Raw genomic sequence first — 24,900 nt, 5'->3', positions numbered from 1 at the left:
AATCACATCTTGTGGCAGATAGGAAAAGAAAACAGAATAAAATTACTCAACTTTTATTTTGTTTAGCCTTTCTCTTTCAAATCCTACTTAAAGTTCTCAACAAAGAATAGAAGTGACTCAGGATTCTCAAAAGCTGTATCAATGGACTACAAGTCCTGATGGTTCTACCATTCTGGAAAGGCTTTAAGCATGGTCCTAGAAATATACTATATCTATTTTCATGGACAATCATAGTTAACTATGGAGTTTTAGAACCAGAGGGCTAGCTACTTGATAATAAATGATCTGGTTATTTCACACCTTGAAACAAACAAGGAAAATACCAAATATCTTTTAGACTCTTCCACTTCTGCAGTGACAATGATGGTGGTAGAAAAAGGAGGGGAAAAAAATCTAATGACTACAGGTTTTTTAAGATCCTTTAAAGGTTAAAATTCTTTATGTGAGATGCTTATTTAATGATCAATAAGTCATTAAAGGACCCAAATCATGTAAATCTTGACATTTTTGCTATACATGAAAATAAGAGAAAGAAGAAAGTTAAAGTTAAATGCTAGAATAGCTCAAAGGTCCTCCTTAAATTTTTTCAAGCAATAAAGGAATTGAAGAAGTTGGTTTTATTCCACATCAATGGAAAAATAAGAAACCTTGTTTTTCAAATGTTTATTCATCTTGTGCTTCAATGTTTATGGGAAGAATTTGCAAAAAGAGCCATTGTGAAAATAAGTGTGACTTATGTACCAACATCTGTTATAGGAGACAAAGAAAAAGAAAAATTCTATGAAAAACTCAATAAAACCTACCAAATTAAATCAGCTCATATTCTGATGCTTGATGACTTAAATCCAAAAGTAGAAATGCGAGAGGACAGAAAAAAGTGTTAGACAATATGATTACAGGAATGAAGAATGAAAGAATCAACAGACTTGCAGACACAGAGGACCCATGACTATACATCATGATTAATTTATTTGATAGAAGAATTGAAAAGTTCTAGAAATGGTTGCACTAAATAAGATCATGAGAAGTAAAATTTATTAGATTTTAAGAGAAAATATTCATTACTGATATGAATGTTATTCCTGAATCAGCTTTATGTATACAATGAGAGTATCAATTTATAAGAGCAAATGTCAAAATTAATAATGTTAAAAGAATAAATAAAAAAGTGAAAAATATATTTAGGTGAAATAATACAACTTGACCCATTTAAGCAGGCTATTGATTAGATGTCAAAAGTGGTAAAAGGATAGAAGAAATGGTTTAATAATAAAATAAAGAAACTGGTATAAATATTTCATGCCTAGATTATTAAGAGACACAAAGGATTAGAAAACTGCCCAATTTAGTCCACAAAAATACTTGAATTCCAACTTCCCAGGTGAAATCACAAGGAAGCCAAAGTCAACACCAGTTTAACTGTAGATTTTATAAAACTTTTTTGTCCAAATTTGATGAAAGAGTATAAGTATTATAATTAAGAATCAGTGGGGTGGGGGTGGAGTTTAAAAAAACTTAAAGTTCCAATTAAAGGGCAACTAGGAGCAGTGAATCTGGCCTTAATAATAATAATAACTTAGCTGTTTGATCTTGGGCAAATCAGTCACTTAATCCCATTTCCTTGCAAAAACTAAAAAAAGAAGTTTCAATTAAACAAAATCATTACAGTGGTATAAAGGCAGGACAAAAGAAAATATAGAAAACATAAATAAAGATTTTTGTAACAAAATCTTTTCTCCAAGGACTATAAAGAACCATTTAAAGAGAAGAAAGAAATAGAACTGAAGAAGACAGAAATAGGAAAAGCAGTTAACTTGAGCAAATTTCCACAGTGAAGGTCCATGATGAAGGTGAAACAATGAAGAAGACATAGGAATAGATTTTCAAAGTAGCTGGAGTAAAATATTTAAGGGAAAAATAAAAGTTTAAATTCATGGGAAAAAAATTTGTGATACAATTAATACCCAAAAAATTGATGAAGAGAAAAGTATTTATCAACTCATAAACCCACTTTCTCAAGATTTAGAATTAATAGAGACTGGAGAAAATGTTGATCCACATGACCCCGAAGTCAAAATGAATACCCAATACATTCCACTGTCATTGCATGCTTCCAGCATGTCAGTGAGAGTCTCTCAGTGAGTCTTTCAAAAGACATGGAAAAGAATAGAAGAGAATGAGCAGGCACAGAGAATGAGTTATAGACTTCATAATTAGAAGGAATATTTTTCATCCTCCATTTTCAAAAAAAACCCCAACAATATCACAGATGATGGTTTTACTTGTGCAGGAATTGGATTTAAGTTTCATGAATTGCATTTAAGTGAGGAAAAAATTGCACAAAATCATCAAACTCACTAGCTTTTCCAGAGTCACTGAAACCCAGTGACAATAAACCAGGATGATTGGTGATGTCCTGAGTATTCAATGGACCAAGCTCTGAACTCTCTAGGGTCTACTTCATCTGCCTTCACAGCCATTGGAACAAATTATTCTCATTTGCTCATTCCTCCAGGGAGATGTTTTCACATACCCTCAATCTGATTTAGCCCATAGTTTTACCAGGGTGTAGACATTGCACATGCTAAAGCTTCTTAGAGCCACAGGTGCAAGTTGGGTGAAAAGTGTCTCCTGAGGTGAATGAACAATCCTGGAAAGGGCTCAACAAGCCCTCACACCACAGAAGCTAGTCATTCCTGAGCACCTTTACACCCACATAAGAAGGAATACCACATCTATGAAATCACCAGCTAGTACTACAGCTTTTATTGTCCATAAAACTAGTTGCTTTTAAATATTTTGAGTGATTTTTCTCTCATCTAAAATGATTATTGGATCAAAAAGATCTGAACAAAGATATATTTTAAAAATCGAAATGTGAGATGAGAAAGAAGATATTAAGAATATATGATGGGGGCAGCTAGGTGGCGCAATGAATAGAGCACCGGCCCTAGAGTCAGGAGTACCTGAGTTCAAATCCGGCCTCAGACACTTAATAATTACCTAGCTGTGTGGCCTTGGGCAAGCCACTTAACCTCGTTTGCCTTGAAAAAAACTAAAAAAAAAAAAGAATATATTGATGATTCCACTTAGTCTAGGTGAACTAAATCACAGAAAACTGAAACAAATAACAATTGTGGTTTCTGTGTCAGTGGTCTTGGGAAAAAAATGTGGAGAATAAGAAATGTACCACAAACCTAAAAAAGGGAAATATCATGATTCTCAGAAGAATAAGATGAGGAGGGGCACCTAGGTGGCATAATGGATAAAGCACCAGCCCTGGAGTCAGGAGTACCTGGGTTCAAATCCGGTCTCAGACACTTAATAATTACCTAGCTGTGAGGCCTTGGGCAAGCCACTTAACTCCGTTTGCCTTACAAAAAAAAAAAAAGAATAAGATGAGGAAAGTCTACAAACTATAGTCCATGCCTTCTAATCCTGGCAGAATTCTACAATCTAAAATTAAAGCTTATGATCAACTTGAAAGTAAAGCTATGATCACAAAACCAGTAGCATAGTTCATAGTTCAACCTGTCATTTGAAACCATCATTTTTTTTTATTTCTAGCATTTCTAGGCTAACAGATAAGGAAAATGCCTTAGACATAATTTACTAGAAATTCAACAAAGAATTCAACAGTCTTTTCTATTATATTTGTGGCCAAGATCTAGATATTATAGAATAGTGTAGTTAAGTGAAGTTTGAATTAGTTAAATTATCAGACATAAAGAGAAATCATTAAAGAACTGATGACAATTTAGAAGACATTCTCTGTTAAAGCATTTTAGGTTTCTCTCCTTGTACCATTTTAGCATGTTTATTAGTAATGTGCATGAAATTGAAGGCTCTAGTGCATTAGTAATGTGCCTCAAAGTATAGGTGGCATATTTATCAAATTTAAAGATGACACAAAACTTGGAGAAATAAATAATATATAGGATGACAGATCCCAACAGGCTAAAACAATATAATGAATCAAAGAAGATGAAAGTAAATGAGGATAAGTATGAATTCCTACACGTAGGTTTAAAATGCTTGAATATGGAATAAGAGGAACATAGATCATAAGTTTGTATGAAAAAGATCTAGAGATTTAAGAGATTCCACAGTTAATATGTGTCAGCTGAACACCATGTCTAAGGCAATGTGGCTTCATTGAGAGGAGTATATGTCTAAGACCTGGGAATGGATCATACTTCTGTCCATCCCCATTGAAGACATATTTTTTCAGAAATTTTCTATGTATTAACCCTAAATTTACCTATCTTGTTACAGCCATACATTTCTCCTAGTTATCACCAGATGACCTCTTAATTTATCTTCTAATATTAACATGCTAGTTTTGTTATGGCAATTTTGTTCATTCCTCAATGAAATTTATGACTTGCTTTCAAGTCTAAGATAACCCTATGCACATTTTAAGCTGTTTAAATCTTAGTAAATTATAAGCTACTTGAAGGTAGACACTTTGTCTAATTTATCTTTATTTCTTTCTTAGCACCTTTCACAGTGTTCAAAACATGGTAATAAATTCTAATTGAATGAATGAATTCTGGCTAAATAAATGCCTGATGCATAAAGGTTCTATTCAATGCATAGCTCTATACTAGATGTTATAAATGATAGATACAAAATAAATAAATGACAAACGACCTATTCTCAAAGAGCTTACCAACTCTTGGGGGATTTGTGCTCCAGTTTCATTTCCCATCTGGCTGAACTCCTTTGGACTAAACTCTATCATGCCCCTAAGAACCTCCTCATCAGAAGTGAAACCCAGCATCATCATCATCCTATGAGATTACATGAGTATTAATATTCACTCCTCATCAATATGAACAAAAATAGGTTTGGAAAGTACCATTTCAAAATCCCATTACTCTAAGGCACCCATAAATAGGGGAAATGGTCAAAAGCATTCTTAGAGCACATGATAAACAGGAACAGAAAAATCTACAGAACAGAACAGAAGTAATTTCAGCAAATCAAAGGAAAGGCTGATTAGTCTTGTCAAATGTAAATAAAAGTCACCTTCAGATGAACCTGTGAAACAACTTTTAAAGACTGGAATCAAAATACCCTTTATAGGTGAAAACTGTGTGAATTCAGCCAACAATGTAATGACAAAGAAGCTTAGAATAAATGACTGAGTGGTGCCAATTTATTTATGTAAATTGACCCATTTAAGATCATAATTCAGTATGAAGCCATTGCCCAAAAAACTAGAAAAAAGTTATCCTTAAGGAGGACGAATTTAGTGATCAGTTTAGATTATGGAAAGAAAAGGTGGAGAGAGTTGTCCAAATTTAGCACCTTTAGAATACCTAGCAGTACTTGACCTGTTGGCTAGAATTATACTTTAGAGGTTTGCTATCTTTCAGGGATTGATAATCACATTCCACACTATAAATGCAACCCTCCCAAAACATCCTGGAGAACTCAGTCAATGAACTATAGTAATACTGCATCATTATCACAGAACAAACCATTACCTACAACACCTACAAATGATATATATTTGTAAATTATTGAGAATAATGCTTTAATCATCTCAAATACTTAAAATCTCCAAGCTACATGGTGATTTAAAATATGAAAAGCTAGCCTATAGGATATGAGTTTATATCCTAATGCTCAGTCAACTACAAAAATCAGTTATTTCATCGACTTGTGAACTAATCCACAAAACAATCAAGATAGAAAATTTACAGCAGGATGGCAATTTGTCTCAGGATCATTTCTATCCAAACCTTATTGAAAAAGACAAGAATGAGATAATAATGACAAAAATAACAGCATAGCAGTCATTCATTCAGCATTTTAAGGCTTGCAAAACACTTAACATATAATTCTAATCAGGCATCTGCACTTAGTGTAAATACGTTATCTGGTGTCCTAGTAACAGGAATTTTCTAGGAGCTGACATCTCTGTTCAATTCATTTTTGTCTATGGTTGCAAAAATCTAACTTGATAAAAGTAGTCTTCTTATAAATATCATCAAAGCCCACAAATTGATACAATGTTTCCTAAAAGGAAAAACCCTAGAGATTAAAAATAATTACTCCTTCACTACTTCATTTTCAGATTAGGAAATCAAAGGAGTTTCTTATCAGTTGAAAACCAGGAAAAGATGGAATATAAAGAATGACTGTGAAGGGGCAGCTAAGTGGTGCAGTGGATAGTGCACCAGCCTGGAGTCAGGTCCTGAGATCAAATTTGGACTCAGACACTTAATACTTATTTAGCTGTGTGACCTTGGGCAAATCCCTTAACTCCATTGCCTTGCAAATTTTTTTTTTAAATGACTGTACTTAAAATAAATATTCTATTTTGTATAATAACTTATGATAGAGTTTATTAATTTTTATTGTCTAGTGTGTCATTTCTCCCTCATGAAGATTGATAAAATCCTGAATTATTGACTTATATAACTGAGGAATTTCCAAAAACTAATTATTCCTATATTGTACATAAAGTTCCCATGAATTTCAGGATCAAAGACATGCAAAATAGTTTTAGTGATAAATGTATTGAATTACCTAATAATTCTTTCAAATAGAGAAATTTACATATGATAAATATCTAGGTTTTTCCCAAAACTGGAATTGTCATAATATTTACTTTATTATCTTTACAAAGAAGTAAAAATTTCCTTTCAACCTAAAAATAAGGTTCTTCTGTCTTTGAGAAATTATGCCCAGAAATGTCAGCATTGTTAAGGTAAAATGATGAGGCTTTTGTTGAAAATTATTCCAATATAAGGAATAAACACAAATGTTACCTTTGAGACTTCAGTGATTCTTCAAGTTGAATCTGTGACTGAGTAACTTTGTTGTAAATACTGTTGTCACATTGACCCCATGTGAAGATCCAATGGTAATTCTTAGACGGAGATTTTAAAAGAGAGACACACAGCTGTAGAGACAATGACCAAAAGTCAAAAACTGAGAGGTGTAGGTGGGAGAAAGGTTGAGTAATCTCTGGACTCTAAAAGTGGCAGTCATGGAAAGGCAATGACAGACTGACTAAGGCATTTGGGGGGTGGGGGGAACTTCTAGATTAAGCCTCCTGGATATGTAAAGAAAGGTTCTTGGATAATGCTGAGTAACTGCAAAAAAGAGGAATTGCCAAGGTAGCTCTTAGTTCTTGAACTAAGGCAAGAGGAAGAATCAAGTGGACCTATTGGTACTGTAAATTAAAAGAGAATCAACTCTCCAAAGAATCCCCAATTTTTTCTCTTTTTGAAGGAACTATGCATAATCTTAGGGTGGCATTTTAAATCTAAAGGATTGCATCCACCTTTGAGGAAAGTTGAACTCATTGAAAGAAGGAAAATGAATTGATGACTGATTATCAACTTGAATACAATTCTTGATGCTTTCCAATAGTTGAAATAAATCTTGTCCTATATTTACAATCTATTGGTAGATTGGGCTCATAGAAACTCAAGGGCTTTTCTTATCACAAGCTATATTATAATGTTCTCAGAGGAAGGCCTAAGTATCCAAATTCTGACTTTCTCAAGGAAAGACCCTGATTAGACTTCAAACAAAGAGAGAATGATTTGTGTAAAGTCCCTAAAATTGATATAATCTGTAATCTTTTTATGATCTATATGAAACAAGAATTGGGATTATGGAATCATGGATTACAAAACTATATGTATTTCTCAGTCTTATGTAAGACTTCTTAGAGTTGCTATTCTCCTAAATTTGAAATGAATTTTGAACCAAATTTGTTTTTCTGACATTTAATTTTATTTTTTTTAATGATTCCTAAGTGCTATGAGAAATTAACAGAAAAAGCATATCTATTTAAGTAATTGATTAATTATAGTTTATGAACTTAATTTAAAAGTGAACATGAGCAAGCTTTTGGAAATTATTGAATTCTCTTTATTTTTTATTTTAACAGGAACATAAAATTTGAAGACATCAATATTCAAATTTGCTTATCAATTTTTCTTTGCCAATGTCTGATTCTTTTGCAAATAGCTTTAATTTAAAAGGTAATAATACTCAAGAAAGCTAAAAAGCAATATTTTATAGGGAAAAAAAGACTAGCATTATGTGATCTAGATATGTAATATAAAAATGATCCATCACTTTGTAGCTATGTGGCTAAATGTGACATTGTTCAAAGAATCTTTCGTTTCCACTAGTTGAGAATGAACTATTTAAGGTGGATTAAGCATTTAATGATAAAAACTAAAAAATATGACAGAATACAAAAAAGACCTGCAAAAATATTAGACATTCTTAGTGTGCTGGTGGGAAATGTAAAAAAAATTGAAGCTCTTCTATTATCTGATTTTAGTTGTTTGACTTTAAATATTCTACAGTTAATTCAAATTTCTTTTATTGAAGGCTAGAATAGTTCAAGTGAAAAGAGGTTAATAGACACATATACATATATAAAACATGTAAATGTGTATACATATTTTGATTATATATGTAAATACATAAAATTATAATGTACTATATATCTTAGTGGAGTTTAAAGCTTTGATGCTTAACTCCGCTAAGACATGTGGAATATTCTTTAGAGAGGTGGGGTGAAAACAGGTGCAGGGTGTAAGTTTCCATTTCAAAGACACTGGGCAAGCCTCGGACAAAATCAGCTTCACAAGAGGGCTCTGGATCAGTGATGAACTATCTACAGTTCACACAGCTGTTCACTCCAGAGCCAGGCTCAGAGATTAGAGTGTTTAGCTCATACCAGATGGAGATCAATGGGAAAAAAATTGCTATATTTACCTTGGAATGGGGAAGACTTGGAGGACCCATTATTGTTCTTTTCAAATATTTGAGGAGCTTCCACATGTGAGTTGGATAAGACTTATTCTGCTTTGTCCCAGAAGGCAAAATAGGAGAAATGAATAATAGTTGAAAAAAATCCAATTAAGGCTTCTTTTAGGGGGGTAACTTCTTATCCAGCCCTCCCTCACTAGAGGTCTTTAGGCAAAAATTAGTTTATCACCTGTCCACTATCAGCTAGATAGAACTAAATGCACTCTGAATATTTTTTCCTCTGATATCTGAAATTTTTGAATCCACTAATTAGTTAAACTGTTCTTTCCAAAGTCACTAATGACCTTATAATATGGTGTAATTTCTTAGTCCTTACCCTTTTCTACAATATCAGGCAATCTTTCCTTGAAACTGTCATTGACAAAAGAAAATAAAAGAAAGGGAGGAGAAGGAGGAAGGGAGGGAGGAAGGAAAGAAGGAAAATTGGAAAGAAGGAAAGAAAGAAGGAAACTGTCATTAGTAAACACAAAACTTCACTATTCTCTTTCTTCTCCAACTTCATTAGTCATTTGTATTGATTCCCTCTTTAATGTCTGTCTGATCTCTGCAAGGCACTGTGTTAGATTCTGAAAAAAAGATAAATAAGAAATAATGCCTACCCTCATAGAGCTTCTTATATAATAGTGGTGATAGAAAATGGACAATACAGATTTCAGTTTCCTAAGGAAATGGATTCCTTTTCAAGAACCAGTTGAGGTAGATTACCCTTCACATCCCTTCCAACTACAAAATTCCAAGTTTCTAAAACCCTATTCCTTCTCTATCCTTTTCCCTCCCCTAATTCCTCTAACTTTTCACACCAAAACCACATAATGTCTAACTGTCGGGTTTTTTCCCATATACCTTACTCTGTGACTAATTCTGCTACTAGAAAAGGGGAATATATAGAGCCCTAGATCTGTGACTCATGAACCAGTCATTTGTTAAGGTAGTCCTAACCTTAAGAATGAGTTCCAGTAAGTAATGACCCTTCTTGCCTTGCCTTGGTTCTCTTCCCATTTTCCTCTCCTTCCTAAACTTTCCAGGTACTAGATTTTTCCCATTCTAGCACTTAGTAGTTGAATTCCATTCATATTATCTACTACTAGATGTGTTTCAGATGATACTTCTCCTTCCTTTCCCCCCTACCCACCCCCACACTATTTTGCCTACTAATTAGAAGCTCTGCTGACTACCAGGATCCCCTGATGCTGACTGACTCCTTGCCTATTCTTTCTATTATTTGATGATGAGTATTTTCTCTGTTGCCTGTTCTTCACTATATCTGGTCTCTCTTTGAGCCTATCTCCCATTTTATTTGTTCCATTTCTGAACATACTCTAATTCTGAAATTCAATTCAATAAGCATCTATTAAACACCTATTGTATACAAATATTTCATCTGCTGCCATAGTTTTAGTTGATTACTTCTATGAAGATTGCTTCCAAATCTCAACCTCCAGCCCTGCAGATACAATCCTACAGTTCTAAATGTCTGATATATGTTCTTTCTATCTAAAACTGACTTCCTCTCTACTTTTCCTATTTCTGTGACCCCAGGGAGGCAAGAGAGAGATAGAGACAGAGACAGAGAGAGAGAGATGGAAACAGAGACAGAGAGACAGAGGGAGAGAGAGAGAGAGAGAGAGAGAGAGAGAGAGAGAGAGAGAGAGAGAGAGAGAAGGATTGTTGTTGCCAAGAGTCTGTGTATGCATGGCACACTAGGGATCCCCCTTAGGGAACCCCTGTTTAAATGACCTTTTACAGCTATGTTTCTAAAAACGATGAAACTCAAAACAAAACAAAATTCTGAGGTTCAAAAACTGAGGATTCTGTTGTTTTCCTTATTCTCTGATGCCTGCCATATCTAGACTATTTCTTTCACCACTGTCACTTCTTCCTATTCCACTCCCATCACTCCTCCTTGACTTCTTCCTCCTGTGCCTGGACTATTATCAGGCAAAATATCAGACTTTTTTACATCACAGGCACTCACAAAATGTTTGTTGAGTGGTTGACTGCACGCAAAAGTTATTTGCAAACCCAGCTTCACTCTTAACATGGATCAGTAAGAGCCAAATATAGCTCTTTGGGATGAATTGAAGGAATGAGAGCCTGAGAATGTGGGCTACCACCTGCTGGGGAGCTTTATTGTCTTTTAGCATTGGTTTCATGGATGAAGCAGAAAATTGAGCATCCCTGTGAAATATAGAGCCTTAGAGAAAACAACATCTCATCTTTTCCACTAGACAGAGGGTGAAATTTTCACAAGGTAATACTAAAGGAAAGAACTGAGTATATTTTAAAGTAAGCATGAATAATATAGCTTCACAAACAGCAAAAAGCATGGGGTGAGCATGCATTCTTTTGGGGGGGGGGGTTAGGGTTTTTTTCTTTGCAAGGCAATGAGGTTAAGTGGCTTGCCCAAGGCCACACAGCTAGGTAATTATTAAGTGTCTGAGGTCAGATTTGAACTCAGGTACTCTGACTCCAGGGCCGGTACTTTATCCACTGCACCACCTAGCCACCCCTAGTAAAGTTTATTTAGAAAAAAACTGTAAACTTGGATTAGGAGGCCAGCATTTGTATGCCAAATCTTATACTTCTTACCCAGGTCTCTTTGACAAAATGATTACTTTGCCAAGTTCCCAACTGTCTCATCTTTAAAAGGGAGATAATAATACATATGCTGTTACTAACTCAAAGAATTGTGAAAAATGTAGTTTGAAAATATTAACAGAGCATAGAAATGTTGTTAGAGAGTACAGTACTATAATTATCATCATCAAATAAGAAAGCTTTTTTGTTCCTAGAAGTTCAGTGACTATCTCATTCAACCTAATCAAGGGGAACCCAAGTACCAGCCCTTCTTTAATATCTCTATCCTTTTTTTGGACCCTATATAATCTGGGTCCAAACTACCTTTCCAGGCAGTTATTTTTCTTTCTTGGTTTCAACTTACTTTTCAAGGCTTTAGTATCCATTACTTTCCTTCATATGCTCTATCATTCCACCAAACAGGCTGTTCCTCCCAACTGTCATTCCATCCCCAGAAGCCTTATCTTTGCACAGATTGTACACATGCATGAGATAAATGAATGCCTCATCTCTGCCTTTGGTATCCCCTACTTCCCTCCAGATGCCACTTAAATGCTACCTCCTACACCAGACCTTTCCTGTCTCCTCCAAGAATCTGTGAATGTAACATTTCTCTTAATTGAATATTTTAATTCAATTCTTGATTGAATGTAAGCTCCTTGAAGGCAGTCAGTATTTCATTTCTCTACATCCCCAACACCTAGCAGTGTAGCTGGCACACATAATAAATACCTATTTATTAAATACTTGGCACTATCTCCTTCATTACCTAGCAGAATACAGTGGATGTTTAATAAATGTTGGCCTATATTGAAGTCTTTTACTATAACATGGTGTTTTCTTTGGAATGTTTTTGTTCTTTTTGATTTGTGGTCAAGGTTTCCTGAGAATATCAGCAAATTGACCAAATTGTATGGCCTCTTTCTTAATTTATCCTTCCTAAGGCAGGGTATTTTTCTAATATGCATAGTCATAGGCATATATATACATAAATGCACATATGTGCACACCTGTTTTTGAACCTATAAAACTATTACATAGATTACATATGTATTACATTAAAAATAAGTAGGTGTTCTCACAGAACAGCTTTAATCCATCTCTAACACAACAACTGCTTTAGTTGTGACTTTACTTCTCAGAGAAAAGCTTGAGAATTTTGAGTGGAGGAAGGGAATATTTCATTTGCTTTGACTTTATAAGTATTTTTATTTGACTGTGAAAAACAACCAAATAGCACAAATGTTTATTTTGGGCCAGCTAGGTAGTAGAGTTCACAGACCCAAGTTTGAATCCTGCCTAAGACTCTGTGTCTTGACTAGCCAAGGAAGGCATTTAATTGTGGATAGCCTGTTTACTCATCTGTAAAATGGGAATAATAATTACATCTACCTCACTTAGAGTCTTGTAAGTATCAAATAAGTTATCATAAAGCACTGTGTAAACCTTAAAGCATTAAACAAATGTCGATTATCATTAAAATTAATTATTTTCAGAATATCAGGGACTGAATCATTTTATAAGGATCAAAATCTAGATCTAGAGTTCAAAGAACCTCAGAGATACTTTTTTCTAGGCTTCTCATTATACCAATGAGGAAACAGGATCAAAGAGCATATGATAGTTTTTTAAGTGTTAAAAGTATTTAAATAAATTATTTACTGGTTCAGGTAAGTGGCCCAGCGGATATAGCACAGGGTCTGGAGTCAGGACAACTCTTCTTTGTGAATTCAAATCTGGCCTCAGGTATTTCCAGGCTTGTGACCTGGGACAAGATCCTGTTTGCCTCAGTTTCCTTATCTGTACAATGAACTGGAGAAGGAAATCACAAACCACTCCAGTATCTTTTCCCAGAAAACTTTAAATGAGGTCACAAAAAGTTAGACACAACTGAACTACAGCAAGCATCTTTACATATTATTTTTTTCAATTTCTCAGTTTTTCACTCTTTTCCTTACCTTTCCCTCCCCTTTCCCATTTCCTTCCTTATTATGAAAGTGACAACACTGTAGCTAAATTATGAAAGTTTCTTTTTCTCAAATCCCTGAGATAACAGTCTGGGAGCTTCAACAGCTTTCAGCTGGTTATATCATGCCATCTTGTGGCTATGCGATGCAGTAATACCCATGTGTGATTGGTCTCGGACTAATGTTTGCCTTTGCTGCATCTCTAACATATCCATTTTTATTTCAGTCCCAGAGGAGTGCAAGGATTTTGGATAAATTAAGAGCACAATTTCAAAGTAAACACTATCTCATTAAAAATCTAAAACCAAGTCAAATAAATTTACGATGTCTGCATCTGGCTATGTATTCTTCCAAAGTGATCTGGCCTGTACATCTGGCTCTGTAATTCCTGCCAGCTAAAAACTATCCAAACAGAGAATTATCTAAAACTGAGAGGCTGCAACTCTTATAATGAAATGAACATCTGATATGTTCCCTGGTTTTCTTAAAGATCTGTCTTTCTTTCCAAACATGGTTTTGCATTTTAACTAAGAACATTTTTGTAAGAGTGTTCCCAGATGACCTTTTTTTAATCTAGTTTTATGTGCCAAAGGAATGGAATAATGTGTCATTATGCAATAATAAAACAAGACTGTACCATGTGTTTTCACTGCTTGGTAGATACTAATTTTGAAAGTTTTCCTTGGGCAGCCTGTGTTTACATAGTTCAATCTTTCTCTGTACCTTACAGGTCATTTATTTATGCATCATTACTAGAAATGATGTTTTATGTTGTATATATGCAAGAACAACCAATGTGAAATTTATCTTGAAATATTATTGTTCTGTAGGGAAAAAAAACCTTATTTTATTTTAATGCCCTTTAAATCTATCTTAGAAATGTTGTTTCAGGAATTTAATTGTGATATTAAATTGCTTGTAAATCTCTTGGGGGGTTCACACATATGTACATAAGATTTTGTGAAGAATATCAGTATTTTTTTAGGTTTTTGCTAGGCAATGGGGTTAAGTGGCTTGCCCAAGACCACACAGCTAGGTAATTATTAAGTGTCTGAGACCGGATTTGAACTCAGGTACTCCTGACTCCAGGGCCGGTGCTTCATCCACTGTGCCACCTAGCCACCTCTGAAGAATATCAGTATTAAGAGAACTACCATCTGTTCTGGGGACTAATTTCTCCTGCTACTGGATCCAGATCAGATTTTGTCTGAATCTAAGTCAGAAGCAAATGATTATCCTTTTCCAAACTATTGAATAAGAAATCAATGAACCTGATTTTCAGTTACTATAGTGTGGGAGTTCTTATTCTTTTTAATTTGGACCCCTTGGGGAGTGTGAGGTAGGTTATGGACCCTTTCTCAGAATAAAGTTTTTAAGGGGCAGCTAGGTGGCGTAGTGGATAAAGCACCGGCCTTGGAGTCAGGAGTACCTGGGTTCAAATCCGGTCTCAGACACTTAATAATTACCTAGCTGTGTGGCCTTGGCCAAGCCACTTAACCCCATTTGCCTTGCAAAAACCTAAAAAAAAAAAAAAGAATAAAGTTTTTAAATACATAAAATATAGAGGTTTGCAAAAGAAAGCAATTGTATTGAAATTCAAATATCAAAATATTGAAGAAAAACACCGAGTTCATGAATCCCCAAAGTAAGAACTTTTGCTGTAAACAGTGGAAGTGAGAGGGATATGAGAATCTTTCTATATTCAGCATCTTGTTTGTACATTGTATCAGGAAGTTCACTCCTGACTCACACAATGCCATTGTCATTTAATCCTATCTGTAGCTGGCCTTGCTCTGCAGAACCCCCTTCAGGTTATTAAGTACTATTCTTACCATAAATTGAGAGAGCAAGGCAGCAATAGTAGTAATGACCTGAACAATTTGTCCATCAGGGATGAATATAACCACAGAGAATGGGTCAAGTTATAAAGGCTGCCAGTTCCTTGTTCTGCTTTGGAAGTAGGGTAATGGTACAGAATTCAGAAGAGATAGACCAGGGCACCAGAGCAAGCCAGAGGGGCTGGAAATATTGTGACCTCCCCAATGTCAGTGGTGCTAATAATAACTTTAAAGGATATGAAATAGTAACCTTAAGGCATATGAAACCTTAAATAGGAAACATAAGTGAGTCTTTTGATCAATCTCAGAGTGATATGGTTTCTCCCGCCAAACAAAATATAATAAATGATGTTTATAGGAGAATTGCATTCTTTCAATGCTAAGTGTTTAAATTGAGCATGGCCTTTAAAAAACTTCTGTTAATCTAATTGCTACTTCATGTCTCCATGATGAAAAAGAAAAATATAACACCTAAATCATAGTGCTACCTGTGAATATGTCCTTTTATCTATTTTCCAGGTGCCTGCTACCTTTTAAATTGTGGCTTCCAGGCTGAGTTGTATTGATTTTCTACTAAAATAAATACTGTTGGAATGTTATTTTATTTTGTTTTACTAGTCTTTGGCTCAATATCCTTTTTTCTTCTTTCAGGCTAGAATCCCCCACGAGGAGCCTAAGTATGGATGCACCAAGAGGGGTCCATATTAAAGCAAATTCTGGGAAAATTGAAGCTCTTTCTCAAATGGACATCAAATTGCACAGTAGTGATGGAATGGTAAGCTAAATAAAGCAGTCTTCTATTATATATGTGGACCATTTCCCTTCAGGTTGCAGTCAAAGCAGGAAACAACCTTCTTGGGTTAACATATTAACATTGTATGTTGTATCATAAGGAAAAATGACTAAAATTATATAGAATAAATAATATTGAAAGTAGATATAACAGAATAATATTTTTAATGCAACAATTTGATAGTTGGCTTTTCTATTCTCATTATATAGTACTCTTCAAGAGCTACAAATTTTGGCCCAAATGTAATTATTTCTTGTTCCTTAATTCTATCTTGCCCTTTCCCATCTCTCTGCCTTTGTATACACCATCCCACACCCATGAAAGGATCTCCTCCCACATCCCTACCTACCAAAATTTAATTAAAGAGGTAGCCCTTACAAAAAAGTGTTCTTTTGTCTTCTCAGTTATGTGATCACTCCTTCCATGAATCATTCATAACCTGTCTTATGAGCTTATTCTATAAAAAAACTTGTGTTATATTTTTCTGTGTATTTGTTTTCTCCCTCTGCTAGACTGAAATCTCCTTAAGGGAAGCAGTGATATATCTATCTTTATACTCAGTGCTGAGCACAATTCAGTGCATGAAACAGGCCCTTAATAAGCCATTTATGGATTTAAACTGACAGCTTAGCATTTTAAGAAGTGCAAAGATAATGCACTTTCTTTGGAGAATGATGTTTTTTTCAGCTGTTGTTAATAATACCTATTCATTTTGTTTAAGAAAAAACACAGTAGATGTTTCAATCTCATAATGACAGTCAACAAATGAAAACATTGTAGAGAGTCCAAGAGTTGGAAAGGACCCCAGAATCGTGAAGGAGAATTCCTTAAAAAAATATCAACCTTAAAAAAGAATATCAACAAAGGATCATCTAGTCACTACTTAGAGAATTCCAATCCACTCCCTTCTTAGATGGACAATTCTCATCATAAGGAAGTCTACAGAGGTGATTTACAATTTCAGTTGATCTGTCAAAGGAAAAAGAGTTCCCACTCCTGAAGAACTTCTATTCTAGCAGGGAAGACTATATGTACAATTGCAAAATACAGAATAAGCTTTGGGAATTTGGGGAGGGAGAGACATCAACAGCTAGAAGTAAGAGAATTAAAAAAAAGGAGTTTCATGTAGAAGATGATGTTTTAAGCTGAGCAGTGGAAGACACTGGGGATTTTGTGAATTATGCATTCTTGGGGTATAATTTTGTGTGCAAATAACAGCAAGAAGTTCAGTTCATAAAGGAAAATAGGATAAGGCTAGAGATAAAAATTGGACCAGCTTGTGAGGGAGGGGCATAAAAAGTCAAATGACAGAGTGAGCCTAAACCCATGGATTGATTGAGCAAGAGAGTGATATGAACAACTAGAAAGATCAACTTTGACAACTGTCTGGAGAAGGGAAAGATTTGAGGCAGGGGGAACAGCTAGGAGGATATGGTAGTAGTCCCAGTAAGTATTGATGAGTATCTGAATTAGAGTGTTATGTACATATGCAATTGAAAAGGAGGGGATATATCCAAAGAATACTGATAATGTTTTGTTCTCAAAGATGACCATCATATCTGGAAGGTGGTGCCTTTTTCCTTCTCAGTCCAGTGGCCAGATGTGAATCAGGATGACTAGAGATAGCCCTGGATGTGAGGCAGTCAGGGTTAAGTGACTTACCCAATGTTGCATAGCTAGTAAGGCCACATTTGAACTCAGGCCTCCTACCTTCAGGGTCAGTGCTCTTTCCACTGCACCACCTAGTTTTTACTACTATGGATATTAAGGAGATAAAATATTCTAATATGGAGGACAAGCAGGGGGAGAATTTATTATACAGTTAATAATGCAGAATTGGAACTCAGAAGAGAGGCTAGGACTGGATATATTAGGTCTCTCTATCTAGGAGTCAACCATGCAAAGAATCAAACCACTGCTTAAAATGTTGCTTTATGGGGCCAAACTGAAAAAGGTTAAGCCATTTAAATACTTTAGGATACATCATTTCTTCTCTAACATTTTCTCTAAGCTTAAACAGTTCAATTTCTTTCCATTACTCCCTGTTGGTGTGTTCTCCCTCCCTACAATTATCCCAGCAGCTTTTGTGGACATACTACATAATCTATGTCTTTTCACTCAAATGATATACTAGGTAGCTTCTCATCAAGATAGAATATAGTAAAAATTGTTTTTCCCTCATTCTGATCATTATAATTCTTAGTACAGCCTAAGATAATATTAGCTTGTTTCAGTGAAACAACTGATCAAGTCACCCAGACACAACACTGGTACTAGACATACAAAGACAAAAATGAAAGTGTCCCAATCCTCAGGAAGCTTTACATTGTCCTCTTTGGATGCTGGGTCTAATTGTTGACTCATTCTGACTTTAAAGGACACTAAAATAGCCAGATCTTTTGCAAAGGAAATGTTTTTAATGACGTCCTACTCCTACCATTCTGTATTTATAAGCTGACTTTTTGAATTTAAGTATAGAACTTTACATTTATCCCTTTTTAATTCCATCTTATTTGAGTTGAGTCTTCTTTCTGAACCAATTTTCTTGAATTTCTTAACCATAGTTTTGAATTTAATGCCTTCAAGAAATTTTAATAAACCGTGTCACTGAAACTTTTTGAATGACTGAGCCCCAAAAGTAGTCATATGAATTAGTGTATCTATTGGAGTGTTTAAGGAATTGTTACTTGGACCTGTGATGGTCAACATTTTAATCAATGACTTGCATAAAGAGAAAAATGGCATGTGCGTATATAAATTCACACATATGTCCTGCATATTAGTGCATATTTTTTATTTAAATCTGTGGCTTCTTTAAAATAGGATATTCACAGTGAAGAACTTCCTCAGGCTACTAGGTGAGGTCTTAGTGACTTGCTCAGAATCATATAGTTAGTCTGTGTCAGAGATGAGACTTAAACCCAGGCCTTCCTCACTTTTGAACTAACTCTATTGACTGTGATATGCTCCCTCTGTTAAACCCAGGCCTTTCTCACTTTTGGACTAACTCTATTGACTGTGACATGCTCCCTCTCTTTGCCATTAATATGTGGTTTTCTTGTTGCCCATTTGTTTTTCAAATATGTCTAATTAATTCTTCATGATTCAATTGAGGTTTTCTTGGCAAAGATATCAGAATGATTTGCACTTTCCTTCTGCAGCTCATTTTACAGATGAGGGAACTAAGCAAAAAGGAATCAGTGATTTGCCCAGGATTATACAGCTACCAAGTGTTTTTGGTCAGATTTGAACCCAAGCAGATGAGTCTTCCTGACATTCTATACCTTGTACCACTTATCTATCCCACAATCTGTGGATAAAATTTGAAAAAAAAATCACTCAATTTTTCAGTTTCCATAACAATCCAATCTGTCACATTTTGCAAAGTAAATCATTAAGATATTAAATTTGCGAAGAAATAGCAAATCAGAGAAAAGAATGGGATGGAACCAACCTCTCATTACAATTAACTCAATAACATTCTCTTTTATTATGGGAGATGAAAGAATAGACATTAACAAGAAGACTCTCCTTCTGATTTGTCTGAATACTATTCATTATTTTCCCCCGCGTTATTCTGGAGAATAGTGAGTCAAACTGTAGCTTGTATCTTGAATCCTCTATGTTAGGTCCTGGTGGAGCTAAAAGGTTTTAATAATATACATTTCTAGAGTACTTTGACATCTAATTAGTACTTTTCTCAAAACTCCCTGAGATAAGTAGTGCAATTATCATGATCCCCGTTTTATAGATAAGAGAATTCAAAGTTAGAAAGGTTAGATACCTGATAAATAAAAAAGAATCTGGAATTACTCCCAGCTTTAGCACTATTTCTATAAAGCAGCATCCTTACCCTTATGAGATTACAGTATGGGAAGTTTAAAAAATGGCAAGAAAATATAAAACACAGCAATTAGGAAATTCATTTAACTCTGTCTGCTGCAGTTTCCTGAGCTGTAGAATGCAATGAATAGCATCTATCTCCCAGGACTGTTGTGAGCATAAAATGAAATATTTGTAAAATATTTTGGAAACCTTGAATCATTATATAAATGCTAGATATCATCATCATCATCATCATCATCATCGCTTTTAATATTCACTCTGTCCAATAAGATGTTTTGAATTCCTTTCTAGTTTCATCATCCTATGTAATAATAATAAGTTTACATTTCTGACATATAGTTTACAAAGCACTTTCCTCACAACCATGCTTTGACAGAGTTGATACAAGTATTATTTTTCCTACTTTACAAAAAGAAAAACAAAGGCTATGACAACAGGGAAATTTAGGTTTCCTGAATCCCAGTACAATGTTTCTCCATTTTGCCAGTGGGAAAAAATTAAAAACAAAACTAGAAGTGTTTTTATTATACTTAGATATAAGGCAATTCAAAGATTATGTTGAGAAAATTACATTTTCTTTATTCTCATCATTGTTGTTCATTAGGCTCCTATGTGTGCTAGAAAGGTACAATTACTAATCAATGCCTTGAATAGGCTTCCTACTTATATATGACCTTAATTCAAAGAAATGCAAGCCAATGAGTCTTAATGATGCCAATGTTCCTGACAAATACATTTTAAATGTATTTTACTAAAAAATAATTTTATTCCACTAGAAGCATTTCTTTGTACTTGTAGAATGGTACCACAAAGACATTCTGTTGTTAGCAGGAAAGTTTTCTGAATTGAGAACTGTACTTCAAAAGCCTTCTCAGAGCCCTGCTTAGATCAGTGTGTTTGGATGTAGAGGGGGGCATTAGGAACTTCTTTCTACATCGGCATAGTCCAACTCAAATAGAAATAAGGGCTAAGGATCACTGCAGTTTGCATATTGACTTAAAAAATAACATATTAAAATATGTTTCATTGTATTCTTCATTTTGTTAAGTATTTCCCAATTACATTTTAATTTAGTTCAGCTGCCCATGGCAATGCTGTCTGCCATATACACCATAAGGGTGGTGTGTCAAATACCTCTGCTCCAAATATGCATTTTCTTGCCTACTCAAGAAACCCCTGTGAGCAGAGGCAGAGAGTCCTCCATGAAGGAACAGCTGCTTTTCCTACAGCTTTTCATCTCCTTCAGACTAACTGAAGCTTGGACACAAAGCAGTGCCTTATTTATTGTAATGCTAACATCAGGTATTGCCAGATGGAGCCTGAAGGATAATTCTCAAAACTGACTGAGCTCAATAGGCAAGGGAAAGTTCTATTCAACAGAAGAAGACTGAGAAGGAATGACAGAAGCTTTAATTCCCTCCTATATATGAAAGGGACAGAAGATAATTGCTGAGTAGAAATCAGGATAACTGTCTGACTAATTTCAGGTCAAGTACCTACTAGTATTTCTTGGAGGAGATGCTGCTAAGGTCTTCTTTGAACTTAGAGGGGCCTTACACATAGTAGCCCCTTAATGTTCAAAAATTCATCAGCGCTTACAATCTCCTTCTTTACTCACTCATTTTACTAGGACTCTTCCTGTTTCATTATTACTCTAACTTCCACATCTATTGTTTTCTCTCATACAGCTTGTGTTGGATGCTGCCACCGTGTGTCTGCCTAAACTGGTTCAGGGGACTCAGGGCCACTCTGGCAGTTCTCAGAGACTCTATGAAATCTGTGTGTGCCCAGATGGAAAGCTTTACCTGTCAGTGGCTGGAGTGGGCTCCACTTGCCAAGAAAATAGTAGTGTCTGTCAAAAAAGCACCTGAAGATGCCACCAAATTGTCAAGGCACATCTCCGTGAGCTTGACAATTCTCAGTAAATAATTATTCTGGAATATGAGGTTTCGGAGCTGGAAAGTATATCTTGCCTCTGGGATTGGATGAAGGAGAGAGAGAGAGAGAGAGAGAGAGAGAGAGAGAGAGAGAGAGAGAGAGAGAGAGAGAGATTTTTAAACTGAACTCAGAAAAATTGCCAGTGAAAAATATTTGGATGAGACTATGTTCTGGAAGTGGCATCAAGACTTGAGCCTTAGGATGGATTTGAGGAAAACGAACAGAATTTGTTTGCAACACTGAGCTGTTTAATTTCCACCAGAATGAAGAATAAATTGTGACTATTTCCTTGTTTCTCCCCTTCTCTAAATACATGTAAATACACAATGAAATATTATATCACTGTGTCGAATTCATTTCTAATAATCTTTGTGATACATATATCTAATCCAGCATTTTGCATTCTGTATTTGCTGAAGCAAGTGTTCCGTAAGATATAAATAGGACTTTCTTTGACTGGTCAGGGTAAGAGATGGAAGAAAGCTGGAGGGGAGATAGGGTGAGGAGATAAGAGGCTGGACTAAGGCAGGGAGCAAGAAGAGAAAGGAAGAAATCACTGGGGCACCAAATCAGAGCTTAACAGGGGACTAACACTGATCAAGAAAAACACTCAAATTTTATTATCTTGTCAGGAATGGAATGCACCCTCCATACAAAGATCTCCATCTATCTCATACCACTTATTCCATCCCTACCACTACCACTCCTTACCTTCCACCCTGCCAACCCTCTCTCTCTCTCCCCACTTTAGTCCCAGTCTCCGCCCTCTCCTTCATCCTCACCTTATCTCCCTTGCTCATAAAACACACAAGCATGCATGTACACATACATAGATTCTGACATACATATACTCTCCATCTTCTCCATTCATACCCTTAGGATATGCATATACACACATGTATCACATACATACATATACATCACATACATATACTACAGTCTATGCCTTGTCACACACAATGTCTCTCACATAGATGCACTGCATATTTGACACAGTCCACCCCTTCACATCCTTTATCTTTCCTTCACATTGTGGTGCCCTTATTTTGTTCCAAACTTTCCTAAATCACTAATCATCCTCATTTCATCAGAGGAGCATTTTTAGATCCTGGCACTATATTCTAAGTTTGGTGCCTGGGGAAATTTAGGTTCTAAAAAAGAAAGTGTTGGGGGCTACTACAAATAGGATTAGAAAATGTCCTATAAACATGTTTTGGGCTATCTCTGAATCATATCCAAAAATACGTGAATCAGAGTTCACTGGGAATCCTGTTTTCTGGAGATTTTTAATATATTCAGATTGAGTTTTTTGATGTACATGGCCAAATAGATTACACAAAATTTCTACTATTAGTAATACTGTCTTCTGTGCCTACAGTGGGAACATTTAATTATAGCAAGAAGGTTTTTTTGACTCTGAAGTCATATTTTTTAAAACGTCTCTGAAACCAATGATGGGAGAGCAAGAATGAGACATGTTTTAGGCACAAACTCAGCAGAGCTGTGGTGTTGTACACTGAACCTATACTTTCCCAGGTACACAGTGAACCTATGAAAACTAATTCATGTTAATTACAAAGCAACTGAAATCTTTTATATTAGACTTCCAAAAAGATTGTTTATATGTAGCCTTTAAAGAGACATTTTCTTTCCTCAAGTTTAAAAAAAGAATAAACTCTTTGTTTCCAGATCGTACAATTCCCTACAGTTGGGACAATGCAATGGCACTAACATCTTTGAAAATATTCCAGTTTCTCATTATATTCAATCAGTCAATATGTTTAAGCCCAGGTTTAACAAAAAAAGCATCAGTAAAAGAAAGTAGAAGAGTGTTAGAGTTCTCTGCCTTTTTAGTTGCATTTTAAAATGGGTAGCTCATTTGAAATTCTAGGACACCTGAAACACTGACCTGACATGGGAATTTTCTAGTTTATTGAAACAGTATTCTGATGTTTCATGATATGGAAGTGACTTAGATCCTTGAAGGCTGCTGTTGTTTTTCATCCTTCATTTTCAGAGCAGTAATAGCATCACAGGGTGATTTCTTGATTTGCTCATGAATTGGATTTACGTGAAGCAGAGTAGTGCAGTCAGCAACCTCATTTTCTTTTCCAGAGTCATCAGAGTCCAGTGGCAGAACAAAAGTCACAATGGCTAGCCAGTGCAAAGAATACAATGGATGACCTTGTCATCATTGATGTCTGACCAGGATAAGTGCTCTACAACACTTCTGGAAAGTTTCCATTAACATTCATCACTTAATAACAGGGTTAGAATGGACCATAGGGGTTATCTAGTCCTGACTGAGTTTTTAAATAGGGAACCTAAGGTTCATAGAGGTTATATGATAAAGTCATGGCACACAGGTAAGTAAGAAATAATAGAGCTGGAATTTTAAACCAGATCATTAATCCCAGTTTCAATGTTCCTTTCTAAAGTGGAGCAACTATGAATCAAATTTTTCAAAACTAACCTAAATCAAGAGACTCAACACTAAAAGGCTGTCGTCTAATGAGAGAGTATGGTATAGAGGAGCCTGTGATCTGCCTTGATGGAGGAACTATCCACAAAAAGAAGTAACATTTATTGAAATGCTGATAAATATAATAGAAACATTAATATGTGCCCCCAAAGCAAGTCAATACTAAGAACTGTTTCTATGGGACTAAGTATTTGGGTTTCTCTTAGAGAAGTTCCCCAAGACCATAAATTGATAATGGCCCTGAGAAGCTAAGCAGCTATTATTAGTTGAGTTAACTAAATTTGATAAGGTTGCTTTGTTGTTGGGGGGGGGGGGGTTGGGGGGGGAATAACAATCAACAAGCATTTATTTAGCATTGACTATATGCTAAATAATGTTAAGCATCTGGAGGGGAAAAAAGGATGGCAATATATAAATACAAAGTGAATGAAAATAATCTCAGAAGAGAAGGCACGAGCACTGGTTATGGGATTGGGAAAAGACTTCCACAGAAAACTGTTTTTGAGCTGAGTCTTGAAGGAAGTCATAATTATATTATAGATTATATGGAGGGGAGAAGAATGTAAGTAGACTGAAAAAGGAAAGGAGGGACCAATTATTGGAGGGACCAATTAATGAAGAGACTTGAGGCAGGGAAACCAATTAGAA

General features: G+C 35.3%; 1 protein-coding gene and 1 long non-coding RNA gene across 6 annotated transcripts in view; one reads left to right on the top strand and one right to left on the bottom strand.

Moving 5' to 3' along the window:
* The window catches only part of LOC141507987 (uncharacterized), a 38,437-nt gene extending 26,450 nt beyond the window's left edge, over positions 1–11,987 (bottom strand). The window contains exons 1-3 of one of the 2 annotated variants that reach the window (XR_012474313.1): positions 11,753–11,987; positions 8,758–8,847; positions 6,783–6,916 (exon numbers count right to left, since the gene is read on the bottom strand). This is a non-coding gene — a long non-coding RNA (uncharacterized LOC141507987). The remainder of the gene's footprint in view (positions 1–6,782; positions 6,917–8,757; positions 8,848–11,752) is intronic. The other variant, XR_012474312.1, reaches the window with a different exon arrangement.
* The window catches only part of SGCG (sarcoglycan gamma), a 313,578-nt gene extending 291,694 nt beyond the window's left edge, over positions 1–21,884 (top strand). For all 4 annotated transcript variants that reach the window (XM_074216214.1, XM_074216217.1, XM_074216216.1 and 1 more), the window contains exons 7-8: positions 15,845–15,968; positions 21,521–21,884. In XM_074216214.1, the coding sequence (XP_074072315.1) occupies positions 15,845–15,968; positions 21,521–21,703 (307 nt within the window). In that variant the 3' untranslated portion in view covers positions 21,704–21,884. The remainder of the gene's footprint in view (positions 1–15,844; positions 15,969–21,520) is intronic.
* The last annotated feature ends 3,016 nt before the right edge of the window (positions 21,885–24,900 follow it).

The sequence above is a fragment of the Macrotis lagotis genome, chromosome 1, assembly GCF_037893015.1.
Source record: "Macrotis lagotis isolate mMagLag1 chromosome 1, bilby.v1.9.chrom.fasta, whole genome shotgun sequence".
Lineage (NCBI taxonomy): Eukaryota > Metazoa > Chordata > Mammalia > Peramelemorphia > Peramelidae > Macrotis > Macrotis lagotis.
This window is presented reverse-complemented; position numbering and strand designations above follow the sequence as displayed.